The sequence below is a fragment of the Caenorhabditis elegans genome, chromosome II (genome assembly GCF_000002985.6).
Source record: "Caenorhabditis elegans chromosome II".
Lineage (NCBI taxonomy): Eukaryota > Metazoa > Nematoda > Chromadorea > Rhabditida > Rhabditidae > Caenorhabditis > Caenorhabditis elegans.
The window spans coordinates 10,844,051-10,863,425 of NC_003280.10; the positions used below are offsets into that span (position 1 = coordinate 10,844,051).

The 19,375-nt window shown below is 33.3% G+C and overlaps 3 protein-coding genes across 4 annotated transcripts; all 3 read right to left on the minus strand.

The window, feature by feature from the left end:
• Nucleotides 1–262: 262 nt before the first annotated feature.
• Nucleotides 263–5,953, minus strand: M106.2 (Regulatory protein zeste). The gene is made up of 9 exons (NM_063932.6): nt 5,781–5,953; nt 3,613–3,721; nt 3,409–3,565; nt 2,676–2,854; nt 2,176–2,365; nt 1,888–2,111; nt 1,204–1,341; nt 1,044–1,160; nt 263–648 (listed from the first exon to the last, which is right to left on the minus strand). The coding sequence occupies exons 1-9, from the start codon at nt 5,947–5,949 to the stop codon at nt 480–482; spliced, it is 1,452 nt and encodes a 483-aa protein (NP_496333.3). The 5' UTR covers nt 5,950–5,953; the 3' UTR covers nt 263–479.
• Nucleotides 5,954–11,591: 5,638 nt separating this feature from the next.
• Nucleotides 11,592–13,127, minus strand: M106.7 (DNA-directed RNA polymerase III subunit RPC9; the record flags this gene model as incomplete). The annotated part of the gene is made up of 4 exons (NM_001083163.2): nt 11,592–11,789; nt 12,088–12,144; nt 12,194–12,280; nt 12,993–13,127. 4 exons carry the CDS (start codon nt 13,125–13,127, stop codon nt 11,682–11,684), a joined length of 387 nt encoding a protein of 128 aa, NP_001076632.1. The 3' UTR covers nt 11,592–11,681.
• A 264-nt stretch (nt 13,128–13,391) lies between these two features.
• M106.3 (Prostaglandin reductase 2) lies at nt 13,392–16,859 on the minus strand (the record flags this gene model as incomplete). Of its 2 annotated transcripts, none has more annotated exons than NM_001393183.1 (6): nt 13,392–13,940; nt 14,428–14,637; nt 14,694–14,834; nt 15,336–15,482; nt 15,534–15,958; nt 16,760–16,859. In NM_001393183.1, the coding sequence occupies 6 exons, from the start codon at nt 16,857–16,859 to the stop codon at nt 13,842–13,844; spliced, it is 1,122 nt and encodes a 373-aa protein (NP_001379459.1). In that variant the 3' UTR covers nt 13,392–13,841. The 2 variants fall into 2 exon arrangements, with proteins under 2 accessions (NP_001379459.1, NP_001076630.1); NM_001083161.4 differs by having other exon boundaries at nt 13,437–13,940; nt 16,760–16,844.
• Nucleotides 16,860–19,375: the final 2,516 nt, after the last annotated feature.

Genomic DNA, 19,375 nt, shown 5'->3' on the forward strand with positions numbered 1-19,375 from the left:
TATTTTTCTACTTTTTTGCCCCGCTTTCCGAAGTTTTTCTCAACTTCACATGCATTTTCGACGAAAAAATTACTGAAAACTACGGAAAACATAGCATTTAAAACATTTGAATTTCCGCCTTCTTCCGCTAATTCCCTAACGAGACCCATGGTTTGGAGGCTGAGCATTTTCAATTGACCGTGGAGCGCGTTTTTTCAATCGAAAAAACTTCCACACCCTATAACACATAACAAAAACCCAGAAAATGAGAGAAAATGGGGGGGGGGGGGGGGGAAATGGTGGGGAAGAAGAGATCGATTGAATTACATTTGGTCACATCGATCATTCTTTTGCTATCACAATTAGAAGTTGTCCGGAATTTGAAATTGTCTGAGAAGTTTGAGTGGGAAAATAAAACAGAGAGGAAAAGTAAACACTGTGAAAAATATAAAAAGTCTATCCAAAAACGACAAACTAATTTCGTGATCTTCTTGAATATATCACTCCAAATTGTACCCGTTTGGCTGTCTAACCAGCACCCGCTGATTTGTGTCTATTGATGGCTCATCGATTGCTGCTCCACGGAGCATTCGGGCTTTTGCAGCTCGAAGTTCGATCGCGTGAAGCTCTTGATTTCGCTTTTCTTGCACTTCGATGGAGCGGATTTCTCTGGAATTATAAAGTTTAAGTTTTAGATGGGTTCATAAATATTAAATTGGCAAATTTGCACAAATTTCTATTATACCATGTTGTTTCAACATTTTCCATTAAAACATAGTATTAAAATATAGAAAATTACTTGTTTTTTCTGAAAATAACATAAATTTCAGCTGAAAAATTTGCAAAAGTGCTCAAAAATGGCCTGAAAATTGTCATCCTCGATTATCGGATTTGACAATTTCCAGGGCCAATTTGGAGTACTTTCTCGAATATTTCAGTCAAATTAGAAGTTATTCTTAGATAAATCAAGTGATTTTCTATAATTTTACACTAATTTTCAATGATAAATATTGGAAAAACATGGTGCAATTCCATAATTTCCAAATTAACAAAATTTTTCTTACAATTCCAATTTTTCATTGAGCAATTCTGTATGTCGAATTTCAACTTCCATTTTTCGAAGCAACAAAGCTTCTTTCTTCTGTTCAAATGTCGATGTGACTGAGGATGCTCCGGGGCTTCTGAAAATATGTTAATAGTTGAAAATTAACAAAGATCTCTCACTTTTCTGACTCAATCCGTGACCGTTTTGCCGCCGGTGGCTGAATTGGATGAGTGATGGCAATCTGTGGAGGTGATGCAGTAGATGAGTGTGGAATTGCGTAAACCGATGGAGCTGTGGCTGATCGAGAAGTTATTTTTCTGAAAAAAACGTTCAGGTTATTGAAAAAAAGGTAGTTTTGTGGGCTTTTGCCTATAAAAAATTTATGGAATTTTTCTAAATTTCTAAAGTGATTTTTTTTCAATTTTGCAACAAGAGCATGCTAAATTATTTTTGAACTACCGGCATTTTCCACATTTTTGCGGTTTCCTGCTGTGAAACATAAATTGTCAATTTTTCAGACAATTTTCCGCAAAAAAACTAGCCAATTGGAGATGAAACTCTAAAATTTTTTTCAAAAATAATTCTGTCCTTTGCAAATTAAAAAAAAATCATTTGAAAATTTCAGAAAAAGCTACAGGGTTGGGACTTTTTTTTTGGTATATTGACGAAAAATGTTTTTTTTTGTTGGTTTTTTAGACAAAAAAAACAGGAAAACTTTCACTTTTTCAGCGTTTTTTTTAAATAACTTCAAGCATTAAATTTTTTTGGTATTTATTTTTTATTTTTCGGTAACTTTAATTTTTTCTTTTTTTGGTCCAAAATCAAAACCAATTTTTTTGTTTTTGGTCCCAACTACTACTAACTTAGATATCGGTGACTTTGTAAGTGCCCGAGCCTGCTGTAGAGCTGCATCCACAGATAAACTCGGTGATACGTGCGTCGCTTTTATATAATCCAGAATATTATCAGCGGTAGTCGTAGAGACAGGTGTAATTGGCACTGGAATCGATAGAGGAGTATTTATTGCAATTTCTTCAGTTTTTGGAATGAACATCTCGTCTTTTGATTCGAAACTTGACGCTATTTCCTGAAAAAAAATTTTGAGTTTTTTCTTCTCAAGAAAAATGAAAAAATCATTGAAAAATAATTACCGGCGTATCCGTACTATCCTGATTAACAGATCGAAAAATGAATGATCTTAGAAGATCAACACTATCAGTTGATTGTTGTGATGTATGAGATGCAGTTGATCCTTGAGAAATGAATGAGCTTGTCGCTTGATTGAACGCATTGGCCAGCGATGTCGTTGAGATTATTTCCAGGACGATTTTGTCGAGTTCTCTGGAATTTTTTAAAAATAACTTTGTTATATACTGTACTAGGTCTCGACACGATTGAAAAATCTAATTTTTAACTACCGTATTCGTAATTATTTCTCCGTTTTTACCTGCTTTTCATAAATTTTTAAGAAAATATATAGTTTTTGCATTGAAATTGAGAGAAACTATATCAGTGAAAATTGCGAAACATGTGTGGGAACGGTAGCTAAAAATTTTCAATCGCGTCGAGACATGGCTTTGCTTCGAAAATCGCACAATTTTGCGAATCAGTAATATGATTTCAATAATTTTCTTCAAATTCAAATTCTCACCCCAATTTTCCACCGGGTCTTGTCAGGTTCTCACTTCGAGCCAACGCATGTCTCCTAACATATTGCCAGTCGTGATCCCGTAACCGAGCCCATGGTTTTCCTTTATAGCTCTCCAAATTCGCAGATTCAACTTCCGCGGCTACTCGTTTCCACGAATCTTCTTTCGATCGAGGGGTGATCTGGAATATTGTATGGTTATGATCAAGGTTTTTTTTTTCTAAAAATCGAACATTTAAGATTTTTTAATGGAAAAAATCCGTTTTTTTTTTTGAGAAAAAATAGCTTAAGATGCTGGACGTTTTTCTTTTTTTTTGAAGAAAAGAAAACTTAATAAAATTTTTAAATTCTATTTTAAAACTTTTTACCCTGTAAAAAACCCGAAAAAATCGGACATTTTCATTTACGAAATTGTAATTTGATAAATTTTTGAGAAAATCTTCCAATTTCGGGCGTGGGTCAGTTTTCAGCATGGCCCGACAGTTCCCAGTTTGCGCCCCGTACTATATTCTCCGTGTGTTTTCAAATAGTGCGGCGCGCTACCCGTGAGATGTCGGGCCGTACTGAAAAGTTACGCACAACGGCACGAGATTCTGTTCAGTTTTTTTTCTCAATTTTGAATTTTTCTGAAATATATTCGAAAAGGGTAAAACACTTTCTTTTACAATAATTTTTTAAACTAATTTTTAGAAATTTATGCGTAGAAATTTCAAATTTTCTCGAAAAATAATCAAACCTCATGTCCATCGCAATCTCCAAACAACGAGCTCTTATGCTTGTGCACAATTTTAACGAATTCGATTTTCTCTTGCAATTTCTTTTCGCGTGGATCACCGACAATAAATTGCCGATAGGACAAATGTTGGGGCCGTCCATCTGATGCTAATGGCTCTCTGAATTTTTCGATTAAAAAAATGAATTGTGTGTATTTGTGACTCACGATTCCAAATAATCAAATGACGATGAATGATCTTCACTTGTCGATTCACTTGAGGTACTCAAATGGGGAAATTCTTTTGCAAGCGATGAGCAAAGCAAGTTTGATGACTCTGGAAAATGGTCAAAGTGCTATTTGAGCTTGAATTTCGTTTTTGATTACAACTTTCAAACAATTTAAATCAAAATAAATAGTTTTTAAGGGTTTTTTGTTGTTTTCATGGCCGAATACGATTTTTTTCTCGCAAAAAACACACAACAATTCATTGTAAAAAGTGTAAATTATGAAAATTTTTGAGTTTTTCAGTAGGCTTTTTTCGGATTTTTCACGGCCTCTCTCAATTTCATTTATTTCAAAATTCCTCTTTTTCTCTCACACTCTCTCACGTGAGATTGAAAATTGAATAATATGTGTTTTTAAATTAAATTCGAAATATTGACGAAGAAACAACTTTGGTATAAATACTGATTTGTTAGGACTGATACCAAATGGTAATTTTCGGACATATTTGATCTCGTAGACAACGGCTCACTATTTCAGTGATCTTTAAAGTAATAAAAAATTCTTCAAAGTTTGGTACAGAGAAACTGAAGTAGTTACATTTGTAGAAACTTACATAACTTATAAACCTACCGTATTCCTATCGTACCCCATTACCGTATTTCCTCTATTAGTCTTGAATGCAAGACTAATTTTCAATTGACCCGTAGGGGTGCAAGACTAATAGAGTCCGCATGACTGATTTTCGATTGGTCCGTAGGGATGCAATACTAATAGGGGTGCAAGACTAATAGAAGCTGCAAGACTAATAGAGGAAATACGGTATATTTTTGTCGTACACTGGCGGAAAACTGATGAGACTTTCCCGACAGGGTTCACAACCTGAGTTATTCATTGGTGGCCTCGGTTTCAGTCGGTTGCCGACTGTAAGGACGGGATCCCGTACGGGAGAAACAAAAAGTGACATATGAAAAAGGTATCAGACGGTATTAATCCATACTTTGTTATTTTTCGATGATTTCGAATACCTTCGTGGTATCTCTATCAAAGTTTTTCAAAGCATTGAATCTTTACATAGCTTAAACTATGTATTTTGTGAGAATAGCCAAGTATTATGCACACAGAAAATGTTTCTTGTGTTATCAAGATTATTTTTGTAGTTTAAAGTTTCTTGATAGCTTTTCTGGATACCGAGTTATATGTTTTCAAAAGCGTTCACATCAACTATTATGCTTGCGGTTGTCCAAAAATTACAATCGCATTGTCTTAAAACTGAAGTTACTCAATCAGTTTTTGATCAAATCAGGTGATTGACATCTTAATCTCTTCCTTAGAGAATTTTGCAACTTTTGGTGATGTTGAATTTTTGATTATGTCTTGGCGCGTCTCGTAAAATTAGGAAAACCCGTCAAAAATTGTCGTTTTTTAACGATTTTTGGAGTTTTCAGGCCTAATTCTTGTTTTGAAGATGCCGACGTCAATTTTCATCAAAAAACCTTCATCAAAAACAGAAAATAATCAGAAAAAAATTATCTACAAAATGGTGGTCTTCAATTTTTAAATGCCTCTTTTCAAGAATCACTAGAGGCCCCGAAAAAATCCATTTTTCGAGGTAGCCTTTTGTTTTTCCGTCTGCCGGCGTCGTGAACATCACTAACCTAGATATTTGCATAAAAACAGATACACTTAGTCTTAATTGACAATATATTGATAACAAATTTAAAGATTTATCAGCGAATCGCCGGCTTTAATCAGTTTTGTCTGGAAAATCACTAATTTTGAACTTTCACATGTGGGCGTATTCATAGGTGATCTACAATTTTGCTCTTTTTTCATATAATCTCTATGTGTTTGATCAGGCAGTTAGTAAATTTTTATTAGATTTTGTTCACTATCAGCCGTTTCCGGCCTATTTTACCGTTTTCAGTACAAATTCGGCTCAAAAAGCTCACTCTCTCGCCCATGAGAGACGCAGAGACAGTTCATCACGTCAATTTATTTATTTTTTGAAATGAAGAGAGGCCGTGTTTTTTAGTTCTTTTTATTTTTTGAAAAACCGAAAAAAAACAATATTTGCCAAAAACACGAAAAATTATTTTTTTTTCAGTTTTTTTCCCGATTTTTAACAAAATTGTAGAAAAAAGTCAATTTTTTAAATTTTAATTTTTTACCGTGCAACAATTCCGACTTGACCTCCACCAGTGTCGTTTGTTCAGTATTTCCCGTTGTTGATTCTGTCGTAGTGGTGGTGGTGGTGGAGGTACCCAGACGCGACTGAAACATCTGCTGGACTGGTGAAGATCCACCCACTGTCCTCACCATCGCCAGGATCTGGTCCATCACTGGAAAAAAAAATTAAATTATATATTTTTAGGGATACATTTTCATTACAAACTGAACGCCAAAATTGAGCTTCTGAAAAAAATTGTTTTTTATTTGAAAAATAAGATATTGGGTCTCGAAACGACAATGCTTTGTTATTTGCAAAAAAGGATGTGGGCCTTTAAAGGGTATTGTAATTTCAAATTCCGCAATAAAAAAAACTTGGGATTACAGTACTCTTTAAAGGAGCACACTTTTTTCATTCATTAAAAATTTGTCGTTTCGAGACCAGCGCGAAAAATGCAAAAATTAGCGACTGGGTGAATATTATATACGGAATTTACAAAAAAAATGAATATGGTCCAAACTCTAGCAAAACTTCTCCGCGAGGAGTACACGAGCTGCGTAAATCGACACATTACCGTTTTAGAGATTTTTGGTTACCATAATTTTATTAATAGTTTGTTTAAAAAACGTTTCTAAAAGATGAAAAAAAAAACTTAAAAGAATTTAATTAGTTTCAGTGAAAAGTTCGCCACAAGTCGGAAACACAGAAAAAATTGCAAAAAAATTTTTTTGTAGAAAATGAGATTTTGGAGGGGCGACGAATTTTCGTCAAATGAAAAAATGTGTTGTGCGCCTTTAAAGAGTACTATAGTTTTAAACTCGTGGCTCTCACAATTTTTTTAAAAATTTATTCAAGTTAGTTTTTTTTTCAATAAAGAGTATATTTTAATTGAAAAGCTATAAAATTCCGCAGTTTGAAATTACAGTACTCTTTAAAGACGCACAAAATTTTGCAACTATCAAAAATTTGTCGTGTTCTCTAAAGTCTAAATCTAGCAAGCCGGTTACTATAAAGAAACTATAGGCGAGGATAAATATTAGGTATTAGAAAAGTGGAGAGGCGGAGGCCAAAAGCACGTATTTGTGCTTCCTTGAGCCAAGATGGGGGAGCAAAAGCTGACAGGTGACACATTGAATATGACAGTTCGCTCTTGTGGTGGCTGCTGCTGGTGCACACACACATAAGTTTCTTGTACCTTTATGATCATCAGAAGACAAAAGAAGCGAAAATTTGAGAGAAAGAGAGAGAGAGAGAACGATGACTGACTGACTGACTGCGTATATCATCGAAAAAAAATTGGTGGGGCAGTGTGTGGTAAAGAATTTTTATCGTCGTCATCGTCTTCTTCTTTTCCATCTTTAGGCTCTCCGCCACTGACAGAGACAGGCATCTGCTGATGAGAGTGTGCCAGGACGTGTGAGACGCAGACTCATTGCCATCGGAACACACATACAAGTGACCCGAGAGACGCAGACACAGTTGACACATTGATTGACATTCGGTGAGCTGTCATGCTGTCTTTTCTCTCCGATTGGAGTGACTGACTGACTGACTGACCAATTCAAATAAACATTTCCCCCTATCTATCTCTCTCACGTGGTATATATATATGACAAGAAGACAGCGAAACGGTAAATTTCGAAATTTTCTGACAGATGTCAAATAGTCATATAGAAGATAGGGGGCGTCAAACGATCTTGGACCTAGCCTTGAAGAATATAGAATAATTTTCTGGGCCAGAGTTTAAGCTACAAATAAAATAGTGACGTCATGTTTTTTACTACTTTCCTGGGAATCGAAGAAAATGGGAAAATCTAGAAATCGTATTCTGGTAAAAATTACAAGTCTAATAGGAAAATATTCGAGTACCGAAATTTGAGATTTTGTTTCTTTAGACCCAAAATAACTCAAAACTACCGAATTTTGTGATGAGACGTTTTGAAAATGTCTCAAAAAAAAATATGGCGGTTCAAAGTTAGGAAAAAAGGCTTCTTTTGAGTTAAAATCACAATTTTTGCAAACTTTTCGGTGTCTCAGCGTCTGGAACTTAATTTTTATTTAATTATCACTTTTTAATGAATATTGTGGTTTTTTATTAAGCGTTTATTCGCTGATTAAAATACATTTTCGGTACTTCAATCAACGAATAAACGCCGAGTAAAAACCAAAATATTCGTTAAAAAGTGATAATTAAATAAAAATTAAGCTGCAGACCCTGCGATATCGAAAAGTTGACAAAAATTTTGATTTTAGCTCAAAATAAGCCTTTTTTCCTAAACTTTGAACCGCCATAACTTTTTTGAGACATTTTCAAAACGTTTCATCACGAAATTCGGTAGTTTTGAGTCTAAAATTTCGGTACTTCACCTTTGAGAATAAAATGTATAATTTGAAGTGAGTCACATAATTATTTCGACTATTAGTAACGTACACTAAATGAAAATAATAAATAAATCTCAGAATGATAGAATTGTCATGTGATGAAAGCTGATCGGACTGTCATGACAATTCTAAGAGTGACAGTCGCTAGTGACAATATTGTCATTCCATTCTTATCACATTAGCCTCGGCGATCTCTTGAATCTCGCTGATGACGTCGCTAATTGCCTGACATGCGATATTTTATTTTTCTTCTCGGGGCATAAACAAATTCAGAAATACGTATGTATATAAACTAATTTTTGAAAATTGAAAATTATCCGAAATTCTATAGGAAACGAAAACTGCAGAAAAATTGTAGTTTTCTGATCGCAAAAAATGAAATCACTCGAATTTTTGAGCTCAAATTTCTTAAAAGACGTCGAAATTTGAAGGAGTTTTTGTCGTTGAAAAGACATTTTTTATTTCATTTTTTCATCTCAAGACGTCTGCGCACTACAATTTTAGTCTAATTTATGTTTTTTTTCTTAAAGGAAAATTTATTCGAAAACAAACTTTCAATAATGTTGTACTTCCTAATGTTTTCAGCTGCCTATGAGCTTGCGTAAAAGAAAATGCACATGTCGATTCCAAGAACTCACAGCGTCATTCAAATTTCGAAATCATGATCGCTGGTCTTTGAGTTTTCAAAGGAATTTTATGGATAAAACTTAATATTTTCGTGAAATTTTGAGTTTTTAGAACTCTAAAGCAAATCGAAGGTTTGATTGAAAAATGCAACTAAAAAAAGAAAAAACGAAAAAAAAACCTCAAAAAATTAATTCAAATCGCTTGCACACAGCGCCGATTCTCGGCACGAAATAAGATTTCAGATATGCGCCTTTAAGAACAGGGTACGGTAGCTGATTAAAAATTATTGATTATTTAACCTTCAATGCGATTTATTAACTGATTTACCTAATAAAAAACCAATTTTTGCATGTGAAATATAATTTTAAAGCACTATAGTTTAGAAAAAGTTCATTTTTTTACAAGACATAAGCTGTGGCGCTCACCAGGGCCGAAGCTTTTCTTTTTTTTTTCGTTTTTTTTGGCGAAAAATTCAGTTTTCATTATTTTTCGAACAAAAGTGGGTAAAAAGCGAGAAATTATTTTAATATGCTACTAACTGAGAAACTCATAATTTTGAAAGATTTTTATACTCTTTTCACGGCCTTTCTTCATTTCAAAAAATAAATAAATTGACGTGATGAACTGTCTCTGCGTCTCTCATGGGCGAGAGAGTGAGCTTTTTGAGCCGAATTTGTACTGAAAACGGTAAAATAGGCCGGAAACGGCTGATAGTGAACAAAATCTAATAAAAATTTACTAACTGCCTGATCAAACACATAGAGATTATATGAAAAAAGAGCAAAATTGTAGATCACCTATGAATACGCCCACATGTGAAAGTTCAAAATTAGTGATTTTCCAGACAAAACTGATTAAAGCCGGCGATTCGCTGATAAATCTTTAAATTTGTTATCAATATATTGTCAATTAAGACTAAGTGTATCTGTTTTTATGCAAATATCTAGGTTAGTGATGTTCACGACGCCGGCAGACGGAAAAACAAAAGGCTACCTCGAAAAATGGATTTTTTCGGGGCCTCTAGTGATTCTTGAAAAGAGGCATTTAAAAATTGAAGACCACCATTTTGTAGATAATTTTTTTCTGATTATTTTCTGTTTTTGATGAAGGTTTTTTGATGAAAATTGACGTCGGCATCTTCAAAACAAGAATTAGGCCTGAAAACTCCAAAAATCGTTAAAAAACGACAATTTTTGACGGGTTTTCCTAATTTTACGAGACGCGCCAAGACATAATCAAAAATTCAACATCACCAAAAGTTGCAAAATTCTCTAAGGAAGAGATTAAGATGTCAATCACCTGATTTGATCAAAAACTGATTGAGTAACTTCAGTTTTAAGACAATGCGATTGTAATTTTTGGACAACCGCAAGCATAATAGTTGATGTGAACGCTTTTGAAAACATATAACTCGGTATCCAGAAAAGCTATCAAGAAACTTTAAACTACAAAAATAATCTTGATAACACAAGAAACATTTTCTGTGTGCATAATACTTGGCTATTCTCACAAAATACATAGTTTAAGCTATGTAAAGATTCAATGCTTTGAAAAACTTTGATAGAGATACCACGAAGGTATTCGAAATCATCGAAAAATAACAAAGTATGGATTAATACCGTCTGATACCTTTTTCATATGTCACTTTTTGTTTCTCCCGTACGGGATCCCGTCCTTACAGTCGGCAACCGACTGAAACCGAGGCCACCAATGAATAACTCAGGTTGTGAACCCTGTCGGGAAAGTCTCATCAGTTTTCCGCCAGTGTACGACAAAAATATACCGTATTTCCTCTATTAGTCTTGCAGCTTCTATTAGTCTTGCACCCCTATTAGTATTGCATCCCTACGGACCAATCGAAAATCAGTCATGCGGACTCTATTAGTCTTGCACCCCTACGGGTCAATTGAAAATTAGTCTTGCATTCAAGACTAATAGAGGAAATACGGTAATGGGGTACGATAGGAATACGGTAGGTTTATAAGTTATGTAAGTTTCTACAAATGTAACTACTTCAGTTTCTCTGTACCAAACTTTGAAGAATTTTTTATTACTTTAAAGATCACTGAAATAGTGAGCCGTTGTCTACGAGATCAAATATGTCCGAAAATTACCATTTGGTATCAGTCCTAACAAATCAGTATTTATACCAAAGTTGTTTCTTCGTCAATATTTCGAATTTAATTTAAAAACACATATTATTCAATTTTCAATCTCACGTGAGAGAGTGTGAGAGAAAAAGAGGAATTTTGAAATAAATGAAATTGAGAGAGGCCGTGTCTTTTTAAATGACTTTTTCGATTTTTTAATGAAAAAAAAATTTTTTTTTGGCAGAAAATTTTTTGGGGGAAAGAAACTCGCTTCCGAAAAAAAAAACGATTTTTTAGTCCTCGAGCCCAGGAAAAGGTGTTACTCAAGCCAAAATTACTAGAATCTTTTCGGCGAAAAAAAACAAACTGATCCCATCATTAAGACTTATGAGTGGGCGAGGCGGGCGGGCAATAAGAAGATCAAGAGGGGCTGATGTTTGTAGGAGAGCAAAAGCTGCGCATATTATATCATTTCTCGTTGCCATGGAATATGGATAAACGACCACCGAAAAAAGAGAAACCTGGGCTGCTGAAAGTCTCGATTGAGTGTGAAATGACGGCGAGAAGAAGAAAATAAAGCAGCAGCAGCAGCAGAGGTGAAACTAAGAGGAAGAACACAGAAAAATGGTTGAGAAATAAAATATGAAATACAAAGCGACGAGCGGTGGTGATTCGAATCGAAGGGAACGGGAAAAATCAGAAAAAATCAGGAAAAAACAGTAACATTTTATTCATAACAGTCAGCAGTCAACAGTTTCGAAATCAACAAGAAGAAAAAAAATTAAGAGAGAGAGAGAGAGAGATCATCGTTTTGGTGGAGGTGGCAGACATTCGGATACAGTGCTCACGAGCTTTTCGAGATCCTCTTCAGATGGGAATCGTTCTTCTGTTTCTTCGATTAGCAGTTGGATCTGGAAATTGATAATTTTTTTCAAATCTGAACTCAAAATCTTAGTAGGGCTGTAGATTTTTCGTTTTTTTTCCGATTTTGGTGATAAAACATTCAGCTTTTCAAAAAAAAAGAAACTCGAAGTTTTTAGGAAAAATTGTTTTTGCACTTTTTTCATAACAAAGCTAAAAAGTCTGACACACTGTTTTCATTCATTAATTTAAAAAAAAATTACACTCCAAATCATATAAAGAGTGAATTTCTTTTTTTTTTTGGATTTTTTATAAATTAAGTTTTTTTAATGTTCCAAAAATACAAACATCAGCTGTGGTCGATGGTCTCAAATTGATAACTTGCAGAGTTTCCGCGCCAGTGAGCTGAAAATATGGTTTTTTTCTTTTTTTTTTTGGTGCAAATCTCACTCACTTTGAAGGGTGCTAATTTAGGAATAAGCTCACAAATGACTGCCTCGTTCTGCGTCACTGCTGGGCTCGTATTCAGATATTTTTTCGTCTGAAAAATGGATTTTTTAAATAATATTTATAGGGAAAAAATTGGGAATTTTTTTCTAATTGAACTGAAATTTATGGAATATGTAAAATTTCAATTTTAGATTTTTTACTGGAAAAATTCATGGAAATCTTTGAAATTTCTTAAATTTCAGAATTTTTTTTGTTAAACAAAATAAAATTTCTGAAAAAATAAAAATAATTACTACATAGGTTGTAGCTTTTTTTCAGTATTTTTTGGAAAACAAAAAATCTGATTTTTGTCAATTTTCGAAAAAAAATGTGTACAATTTTCTATTTTCAGAGTAATTTTTTTTGTTCTCGAAAAGCTGTTCTCGAAAAAATCGAAAATTATATATTTTTTAATATCAATTTTCAATTGTCCAAATTTCCAAAACCGAAAAATTTCGTTATTCGGGTTTATTTTTCTATTTTTTTGTCTGTTTTTTCTTTCTATTTTTCCATTAAGTTATGGTAATAATTTAGAAAAAATCGAAAAAGCTCGTTTTTTGAAAAAAAAAATTTTTAATTAATTAATTAATTTTTTTCAAAATTTCTAACATCGAAAAATGTTCGATTTTGGCCACAAGAATTTTTTTAAAATTTTTTAAAATCAAATTTTCAATTTAAAACTGTAAAAAACTGATTTTCTTCTTTCTACGAGAATTATCGATGTCATTTTTTAAATTTATATTCCAAAATCCAAAAATGTAAACCTCGTAGATGACAGTTGAAAGCTGCTTACACCGCTCATGTTGCTGTTTATTATCTTCTTCTTTTTTGAGAGCATTCAGAAATGAAAGAACTTCTTGATTTGTGAGCATCGTTTCTCTCGTTTTTAAAACTTCCATCTGAAAAAAGTGGGGATTTTTAAATTTAGACAGAAAATTGGGTTTTCAATATTTTTTTTAGGAAAAAAAATTATTTCAATAATTTACGATAATTTCCTTTACAGAATTTTTTCCGAAAAAAAAACGAAAATTTTTGAATTTTGGGAAAAAATTCAATTTTTCATAATGCGAAAAATCTAAAATTTTATTTTTTTTACGATACTTTTAGTCTAAAAACATTTTTTGAATAATGTTTTCAAATTTTCAATTTAAAAAAATATTCAAAGACTCTCAAACATTTTATATTCTGAACCAAAATTTGCAAATAGCCAACGCGAACTATTTTATTTGCATTGGTACACGAATATAGAGACATAAGTAAAAATGTCAAATTTCAAAAAAATTACATATAAGTTATGATAGCTAAATGAGAGAATTGAATTCCTAATACTCGAAAATATATTTACAGATTAGGGCAGAATATTTCAAATATTAAAAAAAAAGTGCCGAAAAATTATGACTGAGCATAAGAAAAGAAGTGGGGAAAAGCGTACAGTAATCTCTTAAAAGGTACAAAGAGGAAAAAAAAAACAAAAAAAAACTCGTAATCAAATGGTTTGACGACTCAGCGGGGAAAGGAAGGGCGATGTGGGATTGTGAAAGAAATGCGATGAAGAAGCTCAGCATTTTCTGTGAATTTTGTAAAGAAAATTAAATAAAAAATCAATCAAGAAATCAAGGACGAATAAGCATTTTTCCAATATTCTTTCCATTCATCATATCGACAAATGCACTTGGAGCAGCGTTGAGGCCATCGTAGATTGTCTCTTTCACCTGAAAAATATTTAAATTTTTTTTGTTTGAAATTTTCAAATTAGCACAAAAAATGAATGTTTTAGTTTCGACATTTTCGCTTTTTTTTGGACAAATTCATCGGTTTTTCTTGAATTTTTTTTCACTTTTAGACACTTTTCCGAAAGAGTTATAAATTAATGAGACTTTTTTTCCTTCTAGAAAAATGTCTGAAAATTTACAAAAACGGTGTTTTGAGTAAAAAATTGGAGAAATAAGCGAAAAATACAATTTTTAAAAAGTTATATTCGATCATTATGACCAAGAGTGCCGGTTTTTCCTTTTTTTCAAAAAGATTTTGAAAAATAAAAAAATGTTGGTAGTTTTTTTCTTTAGAAGCAATATATATGTTGGTTTTCATCAATACAGAACAACATTTGATTTTTTTAAACATTGAATTTTATGCTGATTTTTCATCATTTTTTTTCGATTTTCTTCGGAAAAAATCGGAAAAATCTATCGAATTCACCTTAATCTTATCCTGTTGTAACCATTCTGACAACTGAGCCACAGCCTCATCAATTTCATCCTTATACATCAACACCAGATAACGTTCTCGTTGTATGTTCCTTTCCTTAATAATTTTTGTAGTATGCTCGGGAAGTGGTGGCGGATACGGTAGATCAGTGTTGTACACAGCAATTTGACCACAAAGCACCACGCGTCCTTCGTTGTTCATCTGGAAAAAAACCGTATTTTTTGATAATTTTAGTAAAAATTTAAATTTCAGCTTACAGCGCGAATGACATCATCTGAAATCACTCCTCCTACGTTATCCCAATAAATATCAATTCCTTCGGGTGCCAGATGTCCAAGCCTTTCAGATACATTCTCTGTTTTGTAGTTGATCGTATCGTTGAATCCAAATTCTCGTTTCTGGAAAAATTTTTGAAAAAATGTTTCTGGAAAAAAAAATTTATAAAAATTGCATTTTTTAAAAATACATTTTAGAAAATTTGAATTTAGATAAAGCTCGAAAATCGGCTTCTCCGTCAAATATATTTTTTCCACGATTTTTTTTGCCATTTTCAGTAAAAAATTCGTTTGAAAAAAGTTAATTTTTGTAAAAAATTGCATTAATCATGTGGTTTTCAGCCGGAAAATATTTGGATTCTAACATTTTTTTAGCTGAAACAAATAAATATGTCTGATAAACTTTTTTTCCAAAGCAATGATGTAGATTTTTCGATTTTCAAAAACTCTAAAATTGAAAATTTTAGTTTATCAATATGTGTTTGTTCTATTTTTTCGAGAAAAGCTTAAAATTTTTGTCATTTTTCTTCTTTTTAGAGGGATGTTTTGACAATTTTTTTTCGATTTCCTCCAAAAAATCGAAAAATTGTTCGATGACGTCCTCCAAAGTATGCTGAAACTTACCAAAACCGTGCACTTATCATCAGATCCACAAATTCCGATAACTTTCGAACATCCTTCTATCCTGGCAATTTGTCCTGCAAGTGACCCACAACTTCCCGCTGCTCCGGACACTACAATAGTTTGCGGTCGACTTCTATCAATCAGCGCCTGTCAAATTATTATTTGTAGCTTTCTGATAACAGAATAGTGCAAGTATACCTTCTTCCGAATACCCAGCAGTGCTGTTATACCAGAAAGTCCTGCACACGAGAGAATGACGCTTGGCGAGAAGTTTCGTGATGATGGAAGGTTCACTTTGACAAGATCACTACTATCACAGACGAAATATTTAGTCCATGTCCATAATCGAATACATCCAGTTACAAGATCTCCAACTTCAAGTGTACATGCTGATCCAACTCTCTCAACAACTCCGACTCCTTCCATTCCATCAACTGGTTCTCCAATTTCATAAGGTCCCAAATAATCGACACCAGTTGATGGATTCATACGACATCGTTGTGCTGGATCGACAGATAGGAATAGAGTTCGAACGATGCATTGATCGGAGGTTATGTCCTTTTCTGATGGAGAATCGATTGGAACTACGTCGAAACAGTCGATTGTTGGGGCATTGTTCTCTCCTGAAAATTTTATGTTTAGAGAGAACAACATTTAAAAATTTGAAGGAATTTTCAATATTTTTCATTAAAAATTAGTATGAAAATATAAAAAATTACTTGATTTATCTGAAAATAACATTAATTTCAGCTGAAACAGTTGAGAAAGTGCTGAAAAATGGCCTGAAAATTGCCAATTGAAGATTATCGAAATATATAATTGCCGAGGTTCGTCTTTCAACAATTGACAACTTTCCGGCCAATTTTGTGCACTTTTTCAAATATTTTAACTGAAATTTATGATATTTTCAGATAAATCTGGTGATTTTCTATATTTTCATAGTCATTTTTTATGAAAAACGTTGCACTACGTTGAATAAACGTTTTTAATTACAAGTTAGTGTCAAAATATAGAACATTACTTGCTTTATCTGAAAATAACATAAATTCCAGCTGAGATTTTGAGAAACTGCTCAAAAATAGCATGAAAGTTGACAATTGCTGAAAAACGAAGCTGGAAAATTATATATTTCGATAATCTTTAATTTCCAACTTTCAGACCATTTTTGTGCATTTTTTCAAATTTTTCAGCTGAAATTGATACTATTTTTCAGATAATTCGAGTCATTTTCTAGATTTTCATATTAATTTTTAATGAAAATTGTTGGAAAACAGGCCATTTTGTAGAATAGCCGCCATCCCCTGGGTTAACAATAGAGCGCGATTTCCCAGCTCTTTTTCAGATCTGTTTTCTGTTTAAAACAATTCTTCTGGATTTTCTTGAATAATTTTTTTTTCGTTGAAAATCTTTAAATAAAATCTTACCTGGCCTCTTAACAAAAATGACAACTTTATTGTCAGCTGGAAGTGGCTGATGTGCTGATGACGAGGACGACGTCATCTGGCGCGCCTGAAAGATGCGCATCTTGATTGAGAGTATGAAGAATTTTGGGGTTTTTTAGAGAGGCGGAGAGAGTAAATGCAACAACATGTAACACAAATTGGTGTTATTATCAGTAACAGTACAAAATGCTGGCAAAGAGAGAAAGAGAGAGAGAATAGAAGCAGCAAACACATGTGATAAGAAAACCAAAGAAAAATGGACAGAGAAGACGACGAAAGAGAATATTTCAAACTAAACTCGGGTAGAACGCGCCCTTTTTCATGCGTATTCGGCATGGGACACTGGTGGACAAAGTGCATTGAGCTGCAAATTATAGAAATTTGATGCTCCAGGATCAACTTGCTTCAAAAAATCTGAAATGCCACCAAAAAATCGAGAAACCCAATTTTTGGTAAAAATAGATTTTTTAAAGTTTTTTCAGAACAAAAAACCAAAAAATTTGTTTTTTTTTAAATTATATGTATCAGTTGGTATGATGAAAAATCGAATTTTTTTGGTAACATTGGTTTTTTGGAAAATTTTTATTTTATATTTTTTGAACGAAATTTTTTTGCAATAGCCCTGACTCCATTCTTTCCAAAATGAGAACTTTCGAACCAATCAGATGAAGTGGGCGGAGTTCGAAGATGCTGATTGGTTAGAAAGTGGGCGTTAGCCAAAATTTAAAGATCACATTTTTAAAAGCTAGATTTTTCATTATTTCTTGAATTTTTTTGTTTAATATTTTTATATTTCTATGTTTGAGACTATTTCAGATTTTCTGAAGCGAAATCGCGTGCAAAGTTTTTTACGGAATTTTTTCTCTCTACTTATTTATTTGTGGTATTTCCTAGCCAAACTGGGAAATAGCGTTATTTTGCAGAAAAACAAATTTTAAATACTATTTTTCAGAGAAAAATGAATTCGACCAATCAAAAAGCGTTGTCCAAAGCTGCAGGTCAAACAAATCTACGAGACTGCCCTATTTGGGAGGAAAGTACACTTTTATGTGGAGATAAGCGACAAGGGTTATCTATAGAAACGTCATCAAACCTATCCAAAAGTGGCTACCACGTGGAAGTGGGCACAACATACAATATGTTCCCGCGAAAAGCTACAAACTATGTCTGACAAAATTTATCAAATTTAGCATCATCGGTTAGCGATAAAATTAAAACGTTAATTAAATAGAATTTTTAATTTACTTCGAGAATATTCTATTATACGAGAAGAGAATTAGATGACTCAAGAAACAGCACGAGGCAATTTTCGATAATTTCTCTGGGTAAAGGCCGGCAAACGGAACGGTGAACACCGTCGCTTCAAATGTTTCAAATGACCTTCCTCTGGTTTTTCAGCAGCAGCATCAATGCAATCGGCGCTCTCGTTTCAAATTCTGCGAAAACCAGTTTGGCTGGTTCGTGAGAGACGGCGCCAAACAATATCTTGACTATAGATCAAAAGTACTCGAGAGCAAATCAGATTGATGAAAATGTGTCTCGGGAGTAAAAAAACTAAGGGGGAATAAGGTTCCTTATGAAATTCATCTTGTCAATTGTAACGGGCGCGTGTGTGTCCAATGTCTGCGTCTCTTGTTTATTACCGAGACGACTGACATCCGTTCGAAAATGCAAAGATCACAACTTGAAGGCAACATTTTTTGAGCCAGGCTATTTGTTTCTAGTTATTAATTATTTTATAGTAGAGAAGAAGGAAAATTATAAAATTATAGTCACCATGTGGAATTGGAGGGGTTTTTTAAAAATAATAAAAATAATTCTTTAATTTACTTTTTTTTCGAATTAGCCGATTTGCTACGAAATTTCTTTAATTTTTTTTACACGGAACTAATTTACAAAAATTAATTTAGTCTAAAGAAGTGATAACTGAGAACCTGTGCTGTGATAAAATGTGCACTTCTCAACAAAAAAGTGTTGCAAAAACATTTTGAAACATGGTCTCTCTCTCTGGGAGTAATTGATCGAGACGGATAGTTGGGGGAACCACCGATGGGTTCTGGGACTCTCTTTGTCTCCTATACACACTCTCTCTCTCCTTCCAACACGCTTTCTCTCTCTCTCATTTCGATCAACATTTCCAAAGTGAAATCAAAAAAAAACGAGTGAGACGAAGAGAGATGACAGAAGAAATTCAGAAATATAAACCGCGTCAGTCGAAAAAAAAAACAACAAGGAAGGGTCACCTTGGGAGCTGAAAATGATGAAAATGGCTGCTGGGGGCGAGGAATAGACGGAGAGAGAGTGGAAATTCGGAGAGGATTAGAGAAAGAGAAGGGCGCGGTGCTAATGCTGGCAGAAGGAAGACTAGCTTCAGATGTCCTTAGAGACAAGAGAGGAAAAAATTGAATTTTCGCTGATAATTTCAGTTTGGCGGGAGAAAGTAAAATGGAAATTTATTGGTATTTACCTATTTCACCTAAATAAATGAAAAATTTCAATAAAAAAATACAAAGAAGCCGAAAACAGAACGAAAATCGGTCAGAAACCTGTGCAAAAATTTAAAATTTAAAGGATCGTGCACAACGTGTGGTCAAAGGT